The 16,843-nt window shown below is 47.1% G+C and overlaps 1 protein-coding gene across 1 annotated transcript in view; it reads left to right on the top strand.

Moving 5' to 3' along the window:
- Sema2a (Semaphorin 2a) overlaps positions 1-16,843 on the top strand; it is a 271,050-nt gene that overhangs the window by 242,957 nt on the left and 11,250 nt on the right. The window contains exons 9-11 of the mRNA XM_045752334.2: positions 14,798-14,974; positions 15,415-15,539; positions 16,607-16,758. Coding sequence (XP_045608290.1) covers positions 14,798-14,974; positions 15,415-15,539; positions 16,607-16,758 — 454 coding nt within the window. The remainder of the gene's footprint in view (positions 1-14,797; positions 14,975-15,414; positions 15,540-16,606; positions 16,759-16,843) is intronic.

Raw genomic sequence — 16,843 nt, forward strand, 5'->3', positions numbered from 1 at the left:
CGCAAGCGACAGTATTACTTATGTCATCAATGTCGGCACATTTATGGCGCGATTAATGAACACTAAACGTGAGTAGCCATCCATGTCCTCTCCCGGTGGCTGTCATTGCCGCCACAACTACCCTCCCCGCCCGTCTCCCTCTCTCTCTCCCATCCTGCATATCTCGTCCCTCCTAACCCCTATCCCCATCCTCCTTCCCTCTATTCCCTCTCCGAATAAAATACAAATCTATTGACCTTCCTCACGTGTGCAGGTCAACGGGTACTCCGTTGCCTCCAGAGCAGTGTCTTAGAGGCAACGGGAGACATCTCCCGTCACGCAGGGTGCAGTCGCGCCTCCACAGATCTCCAGTATCATCTCTTGATACTGGTAATGGCTCAAAAGGGCCACCACTTATGGGCTATTCATGCCCAAGCCACCTTTTGGGTGGCTTAATCTTCTCTCTCTCTCTCTCTTAGAGGCAACAGGAGACATCTCCCGTCACGCAGGGTGCAGTCGCGCCTCCACAGATCTCCAGTATCATCTCTTGATACTGGTAATGGCTCAAAAGGGCCACCACTTACGGGCTATTCATTCCCGTGCCACCTCTTGGGTGGCTTAATCTTCATCAAGCAATCAATCTTAGAGGCACGCCTGCTTGATGGGGTTCTGGGAGTTCTTCTACTCCCCAAGTCCGGCCCAAGGCCAGGCTTGACTTGTGAGTTTGGTCCACCAGGCTGTTGCTTGGAGCGGCCCGCAGGCCTACATATCCAGCACAGCCCGGTTGGTCCGGTACTTCTTGAAGAAAACTATCTAGTTTCCTCTTGAAGATGTCCACGGTTGTTCCGGCAATATTTCTTATGCTCGCTGGGAGGGTGTTGAACAGCCGCGGACCTCTGATGTTTATACAGTGTTCTCTGATTGTGCCTATGGCACCTCTGCTCTTCACTGGTTCTATTCTGCATTTTCTTCCATATCGTTCACTTCAGTACGTTGTTATTTTACTGTGTAGATTTGGGACCTGGCCCTCCAGTATTTTCCATGTGTATATTATTTGGTATCTCTCTCGTCTCCTTTCTAGTGAAAACATTTGGAGAGCTTTGAGACGATCCCAATAATTTAGATGCTTTATCGCGTCTATGCGTGCCGTATATGTTCTCTGTATTCCCTCTATTTCAGCAATTTCTCCTGCTCTGAAGGGGGAAGTGAGTACTGAGCAGTACTCAAGACGGGACAACACAAGTGACTTGAAGAGTACAACCATTGTGATGGGATCTCTGGACTTGAAAGTTCTCGTAATCCATCCTATAACTTCTCTGGCTGACGCAATATTTGCTTGGTTATGCTCCCTAAACGTTAGGTCGTCGGACATCATTATTCCCAAATGTTGTACATGCTGCTTTCCTACTATGGGCAGATTTGATTGTGCAGTCTCCTCGTCACTGCGGTGTTCATAGTGCACCGGCTCCTTGGAGATGGTCTAGCTGCTTCTAATTCTACAACAAAGGTTGCTCTCAAGAGTTGTCAAGTTCCTGCTCGAGTTTCAAGGATATTCCAACTCCTGCAAGTTGCTGATACAAACAGCCTCACGGAACAGGTAATCGCCACATAAACCCGACGGCAGGCTGGGCATCGGGAGTAGTCGATATCGAAAATAAATTAGAGTAGATTCATCGAACTCCCCTCTCTTGATGATCGCCTGATGATCCCTGATACAATGTTGACCCTGAGAGCTTCGACTGATGGTGTTGGCTGAGTGGTATGTGGCCTGATCTGCTTGTGGAGGCCCGGGGGGAGGGGGGAGATGTGGTGCAGGGGGTATACCTCCCGCTGTACCTGGGAGGTATACCTCCCAGGTCACCTGGGAGGTATAACGCGCCATAACATGGCGGGCCGAGCCACCGATCTCACGATGGAGACCTGCCTGGGTTTACGATGTAGCTTTACGAGGCTTTGCGTCCTGCACCAGTCGTACGTCCCCTACTTTATCTTCACCTCGTATTGTGGCCACCCCTTCTTTCTCCATCTTTCCCCCTCCTCTGCCCCTTCCCCTCTTCCTCCTTTCCTTCCCTTTGCTCTTTATCTTCCCCCTCTCGCTCCCTGTAGGTCATTACTTCTCAGCCTTGCGCCGCAGTAAAGGTACACAGTTCGACCCCCTTCTAAGGTCGACCAGCCATCGGTTGTTACAACCGTTAGTCCTCGTTAACTTCCCCTCTCTATGTTGCACAGCCACCATTATGCTTTCTCCAGCTCGTTCGTGGGTTCCCATACTTTATTTCGCCCTGGTGGACAGTTTATTGGCGACTGCTTCAAGAGCCCTCTTGGGCGCGGTGTTCCGGCGCGCTTGTCGTTGAAGACTCGACGGTGTTCAACGCGTTTTCTTCTTGTTCTTCTCTTATTTACTGGTAACTATTTTATTTTATCCTCTCGCTGTATTTCTCCCATGAGGTATATAGGGCCGATATGTCGTGACCATTGTACGGTCACCTGGGTGGGGTTATATGGTCATTTGGAGGTCACTCGTAGGTCACGTTGAGGTCACCTGGGTGGGGTTATATGGTCATTTGGAGGTCACTCGTAGGTCACGTTGAGGTCACCTGGTGGGGTTATATGGTCATTTGTAGGTCACTCGTAGGTCACGTTGAGGTCACCTGGGTGGGGTTATATGGTCATTTGTAGGTCACTCGTAGGTCACGTTGAGGTCACCTGGGTGGGGTTATATGGCCATTTGGAGGTCACTCGTAGGTCACGTTGAGGTCACCTGGTGGGGTTATATGGTCATTTGTAGGTCACTCGTAGGTCACGTTGAGGTCACCTGGTGGGGTTATATGGTCATTTGGAGGTCACTCGTAGGTCACGTTGAGGTCACCTGGGTGGGGTTATATGGTTATTTGGAGGTCACTCGTAGGTCACGTTGAGGTCACCTGGTGGGGTTATATGGTCATTTGGAGGTCACTCGTAGGTCACGTTGAGGTCACCTGGGTGGGGTTATATGGTTATTTGGAGGTCACTCGTAGGTCACGTTGAGGTCACCTGGGTGGGGTTATATGGTCATTTGGAGGTCACTCGTAGGTCACGTTGAGGTCACCTGGGTGGGGTTATATGGCCATTTGGAGGTCACTCGTAGGTCACGTTGAGGTCACCTGGGTGGGGTTATATGGCCATTTGGAGGTCACTCGTAGGTCACGTTGAGGTCACCTGGGTGGGGTTATATGGTTATTTGGAGGTCACTCGTAGGTCACGTTGAGGTCACCTGGGTGGGGTTATATGGCCATTTGGAGGTCACTCGTAGGTCACGTTGAGGTCACCTGGGTGGGGTTATATGGCCATTTGGAGGTCACTCGTAGGTCACGTTGAGGTCACCTGGGTGGGGTTATATGGTTATTTGGAGGTCACTCGTAGGTCACGTTGAGGTCACCTGGGTGGGGTTATATGGCCATTTGGAGGTCACTCGTAGGTCACGTTGAGGTCACCTGGTGGGGCTGCTACTGGGGAGATTCGAACCTGTGATGTAGAGTGAAGCCAGAGAAACTAAGAGTGAGCATTAGCCTTTAAGGAGCCGGTCGGCCGAGCGGACAGCACGCTGGACTTGTGATCCTGTGGTCCTGGGTTTGATCCCAGGCGCCGGCGAGAAACAATGGGCAGAGTTTCTTTCACCCTATGCCCCTGTTACCTAGCAGTAAAATAGGTACCTGGGTGTTAGTCAGCTGTCACGGGCTGCTTCCTGGGGGTGGAGGCCTGGTCGAGGACCGGGCCGCGGGGACACTAAAAAGCCCCGAAATCATCTCAAGATAACCTCAAGATAATATCAAGATAACCATTCCACCTCCTTTGTTTACCCTTTACAGTCTTGGGACTACCACCCTCTTCCACACCCTTCTTTTACTTTTTTGTTTCATATCCATGGTTGATATGAGAGTAGGTGAAGACGAAGAATCATGTGGTGGGAGTGAGGTGTGGATTCCCCCACACTTCCACCCGTGCCTGTGGGTCACCCGTGCCTGTGGGTCACCCGTGCCTGTGGGTCACCCGTGCCTGTGGGTCACCCGTGCCTGTGGGTTACCCGTGCCTGTGGGTTACCCGTGCCTGTGGGTCACCCGTGCCTGTGGGTCACCCGTGCCTGTGGGTCAACCGTGCCTGTGGGTCACCCGTGCCTGTGGGTCACCCGTGCCTGTGGGTCAACCGTGCCTGTGGGTCACCCGTGCCTGTGGGTCACGCGTGCCTGTGGGTCACCCGTGCCTGTGGGTCACCCGTGCCTGTGGGTCACCCGTGCCTGTGGGTTACCCGTGCCTGCGGGTCACCCGTGCCTGCAGGCCACCCGGGCCTGCAGGCCACCCGGGCCTGCAGGCCACCCGGGCCTGTACATTGACCTTGGGTCTTGACTGGCAAAGCAGATACAACTCACAAAGTGACTCCCACTCGTCGTCAACCTGTTTCTTAGATTTGCGTTTCCACGTGTAACTAAAGAATATTGTTAGCGGGTTGATTATGAGGGGTCTGCAGGTCAATACCTGCTGATACCTGCTTGATATCTGATTGATGGGGTTCTGGGTGTTCTTCTACTCCCCCAAGCCCGGCCCGAGGCCAGGCTTAACTTGTGAGAGTTTGGTCCACCAGGCTGTTGCTTGGAGCGGCCCGCAGGCCCACATATACCTGGTTGATGGGGTTCTGGGAGTTCTTCTACTGCCCAAGCCCGGCCCGAGGCCAGGCTTAACTTGTGAGAGTTTGGTCCACCAGGCTGTTGCTTGGAGCGGCCCGCAGGCCCACATATACCTGGTTGATGGGGTTCTGGGAGTTCTTCTACTCCCCAAGCCCGGCCCGAGGCCAGGCTTAACTTGTGAGAGTTTGGTCCACCAGGCTGTTGCTTGGAGCGGCCCGCAGGCCCATATACCTGGTTGATGGGGTTCTGGGTGTTCTTCTACTCCCCAAGCCCGGCCCGAGGCCAGGCTTGACTTGTGAGAGTTTGGTCCACCAGGCTGTTGCTTGGAGCGGCCCGCAGGCCCACATATACCTGGTTGATGGGGTTCTGGGAGTTCTTCTACTCCCCCAAGCCCGGCCCGAGGCCAGGCTTGACTTGTGAGAGCTTGACTTGTGAATTGAGAGCCCTAGATAATCGCCCAACCTTCAGGTAAGATGCTTCCGAAGGCGCTGACACTGATATTCTTCAAACAATGTAGTACAAAGATATTAAATACGTGCATTATTTAGGGTTGTTAGATGTTTGATTTCCTTGGCATTGGTTAGCCTGGCTTCAGTGGGGACCTCCAATCATCATATAAATTCAGTATTAAACGTACCTCCCAATGTTGAGACAGAAAGGACAGCAGACAGGCAGGCAATTAAGTATATACATACAGACGGACAGGCAGACAAGCAACAAACACTTAGACAAGAAAAGTGCGGGAAAAGTGCGCCGACTGCGGCCGACATACACTGGTGGCAGAAAGTTACTTAACACCCAGTATAAGCCTCGTGCAGGTGCAGGTCTTGGCGACACCTCAAGGATACGACAAGACTGGAAGGAAGTATAGTGTCTGCATACTTGATGACCACACACGCCAGACATGACGGGGGGGGGAGAGAGAGGGAGAGAGAGGGAGAGAGAGGGAGAGAGAGAGAGAGAGAGAGAGAGAGAGAGAGAGAGAGAGAGAGAGAGAGAGAGAGAGAGAGAGAGAGAAAGAGAGCAGGGAATGGATGAGGCAGGGAAAGAATTTAAGAAACGGGTATTAGTGATACAGTAAAGAACGGTGTAGAGGGAGAGAGAGAGAGAGAGAGAGAAACATGTTGACCAGACCACACACTAGAAGGTGAAGGGACGACGACGTTTCGGTCCGTTCTGGACCATTCTCAAGTCGATTGTGAGAACGGTCGACTTGAGAATGGTCCAGGACAGACCGAAACGTCGTCGTCCCTTCACCTTCTAGTGTGTGGTCTGGTCAACATGCTTCAGCCACGTTATTGTGACTTATCGTCTGCACAGAGAGAAACAGACTGACAAATAGTGAGTGAGAGTGATCGAGTCCGTCAGTCATTCAGCGACGGAGATATAGGACTCAAATTATAGGACAGACAATTATAGACTTCAACACAGTTGTCTCCAATTAGTGGCAGAACTAAGCCCCAATATACTCTCGTAAAGAAGACTTTCTATACTCCTCATACTATACTATATAGATGCTTTTCCAGCAGCATAGACTCGTCCACGAATTTAGCCTGCTGGAGCTGCCTTAAAGCACTCGATCTGTACTGCTTGGAACTGAGAGAAGAGAGGAATTATAATGTTTACAGTCTGGAGGGTCGGGTTAGCATACTGGAGTGAGGGGCCTCGTAGCCTGGTGGATAGCACGCAGGACTCGTAATTCTGTGGCGCGGGTTCGATTCCCGCACGAGGCAGACACAAATGGGCAGTTTCTTTCACCCTGAATGCCCCTGTTACCTAGCAGTAAATTGGTACCTGGGTGTTAGTCAGCTGTCACGGGCTGCTTCCTGGGGGTGGAGGCCTGGTCGAGGACCGGGCCGCGGGGACACTAAAGCCCCGAAATCATCTCAAGATAACCTCAAGATAGGGACACTGTATGTAAGGTCAGGTTGGGAAGGTCTTATCTTTCCCACTTTCCTCCTTTCCATTTCTCATCACCTTTCCCATCCATCATACCACATTTTCACATACTTTTTACCTCATTTCCACCCTTCTAAGCCCCCTCCCATCCTCCTCACCACCTTCCCACTCTCCTCCACTCACGTAAGGCTTTCACATCAGCGCCCTCTTCAGGCACTAGTGCCCTCTGGTGGCTATTTGGCTATGTAATGGGGTCATCAGGGCCATGCATTTCCTCGCCAAATGGCTTGTTATGCTAAGTCAGCACTGTTTACACTCCACAGATCCACATTTTCCATGGAATTGGAAGCTGCACCTGTGAGACCTTTGTGTTTGGTGTTGAGATGCGACGCGATTGTGGCGGGGCGGGTGTGTGATCTGCGCGGCCACACAACCGCCCCGCTATGTTGATCTAGATTGATTGATTGATGAAGATTAAGCCACCCAAAAGGTGGCATGGGCATGAATAGCCCATAAGTGGTGGCCCTTTTGAGTCATTTCCAGTATCAATAGATGATACTGGAGATCTGTGGAGGTGCGACTGCACCCTGCGTGACAGATGTCTCCCGTGGTTGATCTAGGGGTGAAGGGTATTGTTCTCACCGCTCTTCCGTCCCTTGCGGGCTCACCATAGCCCGTGCTACTTGGAACTTTTTGCTCCAGTAGCTGAATCTTAAACAACAACTTCCGTCCCATGCGAGGGCCGCCCCAGTCCCCCCAATGCACTCTCCTCCGGGACTTGCGGAGTCGAGGGACTAACTCCCAGTACCCCATTCAGGTACAATCTAAGGATGGAGTGTTGGGGTAGTCCCCTTCCTTCCCCCCCCCCCCCCCCCTTGCAGCCTCTTTCTCCCCCACCACCCTCTACCCAGGCGTTGCTCACGCAGATAATTATGAGAGTAATTAAGGTAGACTGTAGCTGGCCGTCTCGGTTTTCCTTCCTCATTATATCTGCTCTGGGATCCCCATGGCAGTGGGGCGCCGCCCCCCACTCCTCCAGCTCCCCACCCGCTCCCCTACCCCCTACCTCTGCAAGAAGTGGTGGTGGGGGGATTCTCCCCGCCTCTCTTCCTCCATGTTCTCTAATTATTACTCCGGATCAAATTATGCAAATGAGGTGCAGTCAGCGAAGGAACCGAAGAAAGAGCCAGCAGGAAGTGGTGTGGTGGACCCCCTGGCCGAGGGCTGTGACCTTTTCTGCCCTCTCAGGTCATCTTAGCTGATCGAGATGGCAGGGGAAGGGTGAGAGCACAGCTGGTATTGTTCCTTGGTCCAAAACATGGCATGTTTTCTCGGTTTAGTGAGGTGGTTTTGCTGAGTTTCCGTCGCGGGGGAGCAGGCACTGATTTAGGGGTGACTAATGTGTTTTCTTTCTCCGGAGGAGTGTCCCGTCCAGTGTCTTCCACCTTCCGTGGCATCTTGTGGTGTAAGAAGAGTCTTGGTTGATGAAGATTAAGCCACCCAAAGGGTGGCACGGGCATGAATAGCCCGTAAGTGGTGGCCCTTTTGAGCGATTACTAGTATCGAGAGTTGATACTGGAGATCTGTGGAGGTGCGACTGCACCCTGCGTGGTTGCGGGAGATGTCTCCTGAGACGGGAGATGTCTCCTGAGAAGTCATGGCCGGCGTCTCTTTTTAGCCGTCAATGTTGAGAACCGGATTTGTGGGTTGTGTCGGCATGGCTGTGTCAGTATGTCATGTCGGCATGGCTGTGTCACTATGTGTATGTCGGCATGGCTATGTGTCACTATGTGTATGTCGGCATGGCTGTGTGTCACTATGTGTATGTCGGCATGGCTATGTGTCAGTATGTGATCAGTATACAGTAAATCAGTATGTAAATCAGGTCATTACTGGTATGAGTATGTGCTCTGCAATGTGCTCGTGACAAGGCCCTCATCTCTGGGTCAAATGACACTGGCAGACGTGTCAAAGTGGCATATAATACAGCTTGTGTCGTATTTACCTACATGACTAACTCCCATTGGCTTCGCCACGAAGAGCGAAATACATTTTATCCAGTAACTGTAGCGGTACTCGCGTTATTACGAGTGTAACAACGCCCCTATATATAGCCGCGGGCCATGCTGAACTGACCTTTGTGGCGCGGCTCGCTAAGGGGGAAAGGTTGCCTAGAGTCCACGCTACCTGTAAGGTCCGCCATCCAGTGAGCGGCCTCATGTTGTGTGTCACCGAATTGTCGCCGGGTCGCTCAAGCTGAAAAGAGGTTCCGAGCTCCGGGACATTAGTCACGCTAAAAGCGACTTTATATGGCCTCCCCATTACCGCTATAGTAGATGAGGGCGGCCGAGGGCGGGTTACGCCTAGAGTGAAACTCTTGGACGCCTACCCCGTGCGTGGGCGGGGGGGATCTCCGCCCACCCGCGTCTCAGCCAACTTTGGATGTTGTTATATAATTGAAACTCTCCATTATATCGTTTATACCGTATATGAAGTGCAATGGGATCGATATCCTGTCAGTGGTCGTTGTAGAGCAGTCGTTCAGATTACGAGGGGGAAGTTATTATTTTCAGCCTGTGGTCAGAGGCATATATAGTAGCCTATTGACTTGCCCCCCGAAAAACACTCACCATATTAATGTTTGGGAGTTCGGTAAAACTTTCTTTTTGGGTTCCTCCCTGTCCTTTTCTTGGTAGATATTTCTTCTTGACAAGTGAGAGACCTGGTGAAGAGGAAACTCCCCCTCCCATACAATAATAATATTGACTTGTGACCACACGAAATGTTGTCTGGGACGCCATCTAGTTAATTGATATTAGGCACGCAGCCATGATGGTTGGACCCCTGCGAAGAGCCATTGGATTTTTTGTTGTTATTCTGGACTTAGCAAGAGTTGAAGAGACACTAAACTGTCCACTAACGTCTCCTTCCCCAGTTCTAAAAGTGACACCAGACTAACATGCAAGGTTCTTATAGCATGCATACACTTTCAACAGATCTTACAAGTTTGGATATCTCGAGTATTTTAGTTGTACAAGAATCTGAGAAGAGTTAGAGGACTTTCCAGTGGTAACACATCCTAGAACCCCAACCAAGAGTTATAATATCCATGAACTCTGAGTTTCTAAGACAGCAAATCCGGAATGACTTCCTGAAGACGTTGAAAAATGGCTGCCGCAAAACCCAATCCACATCCAGTAATGTCAAGAACAGAATTTTAAAAGAACTACTAGCTGCATAAAGAGTAAGACCCATCTGGACCCCCATGGCAAGGCCGCTGGACCAACCAGTCCTCTAATAGGTCACGTTGTGTATGTTATGGTGGCAACCGTTACAAATACAACTTTTGAAAACTAACGGCTCACAAACATCAATGTTTTCTACGCCTCAGAGTCGATAGGTGGGTTGGTGCGTCTCTGGTGAGGCTGGAGGTTAAATTTTTTGACGGAAATGCAAATTTAAGAGCACGGGCTTCGCCGCCACCGACCCTGGCGGATAAAGCCGCCATTGGCGTAAGTCTGGCCCCGCTCTCAGAGCCATTTGGGGCCATTTGGGGGCCATGTGGGGCCATGCCATGACTGTAGCGTATGACCACTAACCTGTTCCTACCCCCTCCCCTTACCGGCTTAGCGCTTTCAGCTGATAATTACCTTAGCTTACACACACACACACACATATATACAACAACATATGTCTACAAGAAATACTGCACCTAAATATATTAATATAATATATATAAATATGTGTGTGTGTGTATTTTTAGCTATTTTAAAAAGACTGGTGAACTTCAGAAAGGGAAGCGCAATTCATTTTTTTAAATTATGAAAATTCCAAACTTCTCAAGATTTCACTTATCTAGCGTGGTTTTTTGTGTATATGTGTATAGTACATTCCTGTATGGGTGTAGTATATTCCTTTTTGGGTGTAGGCCTGACGAATTGTGTAAGGAATAATCTAGTTAGGCTTCACCACTGGTCACTTGTACAGATTACACTAACGCAGCGAGTGAGGTTAAGTGATGCCTCGTACTTTTCAAACTAAAATATTAGTGAATAGTGTAGTGGCAAGCGGCCCATATGGCAGCCGGGTTCCTGCACTACTAACCATCTAACCTGGAATTTTTTTCCCGCGAAAAACAAGGGCGCACGTTAATCAAATCAGCAGATAATTTAGATATCTTGCCGACGAATTGTAACCAACCAGACTCGCCCTGACATAAGAATGAGGTGTGTTTGCTTTTGTGTTCGAATACTTATTGGCAAGTGTAGGACTAGAAATTATGCTCCTGATATATATATATATATATCAAATATAATTAGGCTGATGCAAAAAGGGGGTAATTCATCAATACATATCAGCAACCTTGTTTTGTAAATGCACCAAAGTCATCATGACAGACACAAAAAAAATGGCTCGTTACTGTCCTCTTGAACTGCAGCCTATATTATTCAGCCGATATGTTGGTAACACCTTTTTTTTCGGGCGTCTGTTGGGGCAAATTTAAATCAGGCGTCAATGTGGCGAGAGCCTCATGCGGTCTGTCGATCAAAGCCTTTTCTTACACACTAGATGTAGTTAACATTTGACACCTGTCCTCAGGCTAGGCATGCTTCCTACTGGCCGACAATAATGCCAGCAAAATAATGGGAGGTAGCAATTTATTTACTCATCATAATGTACAACACGAAAAAAACATAATTTTAATCTGAAAAAGTATCTTTTTATAAGGAAATTAGACGAAAATAAAGAGCTGGAGACGCCAAATCAAGTCGACGATCCAGTCATAATGGGAGGTAGGCTGTGTATAGATTTCCGAAATAGAGAGGGGGGGAAGAGAGAGGTCTAATTTTTTCCCTCCTAGTTCAAATACAAGACCGGTGGCGTGCCAAGTATGATGGGAGGGCGTTGCCATTCCTCTTGCTTACAACTGGGCTTATGTACTTGTCAAACATGATATTTGTAATTCCTGAGCTACGAGTTCTCTATTGGTAGTGTCGGCCGCACGCTACCGCTGATACGTCCATATACTCACAGCTTGTAGTTAATTGATTTCATACAGCAGCTGTTGACACAGTTGCGGCGTGAAGTAATCGAAGAAAACATTCCAGAGGAGGGTCCTGGGGGAGCTTGTCGTAGTGGCAGGAATATAAACACGGTGTAAAAAGCAACATTCCCGCCGACCAACTCCCCCTCCATGGAAATCGGCTTGGGGCGGTGCTCTTGAGGGCTAGAATGGCGCAAGAGGAGAGGCTGTCACGCCATCAGGTGATTGAGTCTCGTAGCCAGGCCCCTTGGAGGCGTCTAGCAGGAGTAGCCCGGTCTCCTAGCCAAGCCCCTTGGAGGTGTCTAGCAGGAGTAGCCTGGTCTCCTAGGAAGGCTTGTCTCCTAGCCAGGCCCCTTGGAGGCGTCTAGCAGGAGTAGCCTGGTCTCCTAGCCAAGCCCCTTGGAGGCGTCTAGCAATAGTAGTCCGGTCTCCTAGCACGGGTTGTCTCCTAGCCAGGCCTCTTGGAGGCGTCTAGCAATAGTAGTCCGGTCTCCTAGCAGGGGTTGTAGTCTCCTGTTAGGGTTCCGTTGAAATTTAGCCTGTAAAACCTACCGCAGAATCTCTTTTAAACAAGGTCACTAGAGGCGAAACAGGAATTGTGGCGCAACACGTCAAGCGCCTTAGGTAGTAGCCCATGGCACTGCTTAGAATGGGCCAGGCGAACCACCTAGAAAGAAGTACGAGGTGAATCTCTTAGCAGATCCTAGCGCCCCCAGACACCGTGGAGACATCTAACAGGATTAGTTGAGCTACCAAGTAATGATAGCAGAGTCGGCGACCAACCGGGTGCGTCCTAGTTGAGTCAGTCATGCAGGCTGGCTCACGTCGATATATAATTACCTGGTCAATGATGGACAGTCTGCATGAGTTTCCTACTCCATGTTTTTAGTAGAGAAATTGCAGATTTATCAGCTGTGAAGGAGTATTTTCAAGACGCCACAGATTCGCTGGACGATGATTCAGGGGGATGGAACGAGAGGTGGTATTTTGCTGGAGTTTATATTTTAGTAAAGTGAAGCAACTCTTGTTTTAATACATATTGTAATGTTAATATATTTGGCTTATGTGTTAGAGATTTGCGTGCTGGCAGTGTTTAATGTTTATTCTGACATTTTTCCGCCCCTTCTCAAGGTACTGTCATGGAATATTAAACAATGTCTTGAGTTTTAACCAACGAATGTATTTCAAACCTTAATTAATTTTTATTTTTTTTTATTTTAGATTTATTAATTTTAGGTTTTTTATTTTAGATTTATTAATTTTAGGTATTTTATTTTAAATTATTAATTTTAGATTAACGTATTTTCTTGTACAAAATACTTGAATGACTTAGAATTAAAAGCTCGTTAACGTCTAAGATTGTATGGTTGACTAGACGATCAACCAGGAGGCCTGTGGTCAGAGACCGGGCCTCGGAGACGTTGATCCTCGGAACCACCACAAGGCAGGGTTGCCCCCTATTGCCAAACTACAAAGGTTCTAGTGTGGTTTAGAGTCGCAGACGTGAAGTTTGAAAAAACCCAGCAGATTTTGGAGTTGTCAAGTCGGAAGACTTTACTTTTAAAGAACACAATCAATTATCCGTAACAACTGCAAGAAAAAGGATAAGTCGGTTCGTCTAATTACCACAAGCTTCACAAAGCTTCCTGGGAATACGTTAGTAATGAATAAAATGATACATTTACTTATTATAATGTTGGTGCTGAATGTACAACACGAAAAAAACATAATTTTAATCTGAAAAAGTATGTTTTTATAAGGAAATTAGACGAAAATAAAGAGCTGGTGACGCCAAATCAAGTCGACGATCCAAGCGTTGGTTAGGTTAGGTCAGGTTAGGTCAGCCTAACATATCATATTTATTCATTACTAACGTATTGCCAGGAAGCTTTATGTAGCTTATGATAGCTTGTGGTAATTAGACGGACCCGGATAAGTTGGATAACAAGAACCTTTCAAACGAGAGATGCTATACCAGTGATGAAGACGGCAGTGCTCTCTGGGGAGGAATATTGTTGCACAGTAACAGCCTCATTCAAAGCTGGAGAAATTGCTAACCTGGAGAAGCAAAGATCTTTAACGGCTAGAATCCACTTGATAAAATATCTAATTATTGGGACTGCCTAAAATTTTAAAATCTGTATTTCCTAGAGCACAAACGAGAAAGCTACATAATAATTTACACTTTGAAAATACTAGAAGGACTCGTTCCAAATCTACACTCAGAAATAACATCACATAAGACAAGGAGGCATGGCAGGATGTGCAGAATACCCTCGTTGAAAAATAAAGGTCAATTTAAGTACATCATTTTTGTGCCGTTGTGACAACTCAAGAAGACGGGCTGCATAGTGTATAAAGGGAACATGTTAAACACCTCGGGAACTTGTTAAACAAAGGGGAACTTGTTAAATATCCACGTTCTCATAATCCTTAAAAATCCCAACCAATCCTCCAGAATTATATTGACCGAAAAGCAACTTTAAAACACACACACACAAGGGGCCGGCCGGGTGAGCGGACAGTACGCTGGGCACATGATCCTGTGGTCAGGGTTCGATCCCGTGCGCCGGCGAGAAGCATTGGGCAGAGTTTCTTTCACCCTATGCCCCTGTTACCTAGCAGTAAATAAGTACCTGGGAGTTAGTCAGCTGTCACAGGCTGCTTCCTGTGTGTGTTTGTGTGTGTGGAAAAAAATTAGTAACAGTTGATTGATTGACAGTTGAGAGGCGGGTCGAAAGAGCAGAGCTCAACCCCTGCTAGGTGAATACATACACAGGAAGCAGCCCATAACAGCTTCTAACTCCCAGGTACCTATTTATTGCTAGGTAACAGGGGCATCAAGGTGAAAGAAACTCTGCCAATTTCGTTTCTGCCATCACCGGGGATCGAACCCGGATCCTAGGATTATGAGTCCAGAGTACTGTCCACTCAGCTATCAGGCCTCCCTGATGTGTGTGCATATGTTAGAGTGATATACAGTACTAGTATATGTACATAGTAGATATAACAGAGGAAAAATTTATTAGTTAGAAAGGCGGGGTCCAAGAGCTAATAGCTTGATTCTACAGATGCAAATAGTAAATACACACACAATCTAAACTATGACACTTATAAAAAAAAAAGTCCACACTTTGTGCTGTTTGTATTCGAAATGTCGCAAAAAAAACAAATCCAGATGGAAGAGAGAATAAACCTTGTGATATTGTGTACAGATAATGTGTTGACGTTCCTGCAATCACACCCGCTGATGGACGAGGCGGTGGCACACGAGCACAACAAACCCGTGTTCTTCAAGAGGGACCTGATCTTCACTCACCTGGTAGTCGACAAGGTCACTGGGGGAACCTATGGTCAAGAGAACATCTACACTGTCTACTACGCTGGTTCTTGTAAGTTTTAATGTTTTAACTTCAAGTGTTTTAAATCTAATTTAAATTATAAAAGTAATACTAAAATTTATTATTATTGTTTTAATAAATATATATATATACAGGTATTTATTTATTTTTTGCATTTTAGACATTAAAAAGATCATGGGGTGTTTGAATAATCAGGTTGTAAGTAGGGTGATTGTAAATGGACTGTCTTAATACAACTGTTTTAGTTATTTTGTTTAAAAGTACCAAACTTGTCCTGGGAGGAAGGGGGGGGAGGGGTGAGATAGGGGAATAGGAGGAACTATAATAATCAAATAGCAATTGGATTAGATTTGATTAGTTGCAACTGGACACCATTTCCATGATGAATCATTTTATCATTGACTGCTGTTGTTAGTACGGTAACTGAAAATGAATACAATGCCATGTTTGTGTGTGTGTCTTCCCCCCAGTGGAGGGTCGAGTGTACAAGGTGGTAGAATGGCTGGACGAAGATGGAGTCTCGCGTTCGGAGCTCCTGGATGTCTACGAGGTCACCACTCCAGAGCCAATAAGGGCCATACAGATTTCCAAAAAGGTGGGGTTTTATTTTGTTGGTTCTCATGAATATACGGTACCTGGATGGGGTTCTGGGAGGTCTTCTACTCCCCTAGGCCCGGCCCGGGACCAGGCTTAACTTGTGAGGGCTTGGTCCGTACATACACATATACATATGGTATATTATGTACTGTATGTGAGTGTGTATAAAATATATACAGGATGCCGCAATAAAATTACTGTAATCTCGTTTATAATGGCTACTTTTTATTTTATTTTCCAGTAAAGTAATATAGGAATTATATATATTTTATTACTAGTAGTAGGCATCCATCAGTCTCAGGAGACTATGGAGTTGCACTCTGGAGTGGCCTCTCCAGGGCGCGCAAAACCAGGGTAGGTTGATACGGAGGGGAAGCTGTTACCCAAACAGCAGATTCCCCCCTCTCCACGGTGCCAAAAGTCTCCCCAAAAATATCATATAATTATGATGTACAGTACTACAATTATCATAATTATGACAGCCGCCAGCTTCCTGTCCCCGTCATGGCCACTAGATAGATGGTGGCCCTCAGGTAAATTCTTGATGCATTAAATTAGCAGTCATCAAGCCCAGCTGGCAAAGGACAGTGGAGTAATATTGTGTATGTTATCTTAAACATTAATATTTTTTGTACAAAATACTTTGCATTAATAAGACAGAATAATACCCCATTTCACAGCTTGAATTGTATTATTAGTGTATACTAAGTCCAAGTTTGAGTTGTCAGTTCTATTTTTGGGTATAATTGTCATTCTTTTCCAGAAGAAAATTATACATAAGTACTTAATCACAATTAATTTTTTTGCTGCACTGTTGGTTTTGAGAGAGGTGGATGCGCATAGTTTTCATAAACTACTGCAGTGACATTTCTTTTTGTATTCTATAAATGTAGGAATATGCTAATGGGATTTAAATCATTACCTGTATAAGGTACATTGATAAAAGTTGAATGGCTAACTTAGTTCGGCGTGTTTATATATTGTGTGTTAAATGAAAAGGAGAAACGTAATGATGCCATATTATACTTCTATTCAAATTCAGGTAAAATTCTTTTGCTTTTGCAGCACAAGTCTTTATATGTGTCATCTGACACTCGAGTACGCCAAGTGGACCTGTTTATGTGTCATGGTCGCTATGACAACTGCCTCCGATGTTCTCATGATCCCTACTGTGGCTGGGATAAGGATGCTAATATATGCAAGCCTTATCAGCCTGGGTAAGTGCAATGATTAATTTTATTAATCATGTTTTAATCTCGTGGAACACATATATAATGACATTAACATCAGTGATACTCAGAT

This window comes from Procambarus clarkii, chromosome 79 (genome assembly GCF_040958095.1).
Source record: "Procambarus clarkii isolate CNS0578487 chromosome 79, FALCON_Pclarkii_2.0, whole genome shotgun sequence".
In the NCBI taxonomy this organism is placed as follows: Eukaryota; Metazoa; Arthropoda; class Malacostraca; order Decapoda; family Cambaridae; genus Procambarus; species Procambarus clarkii.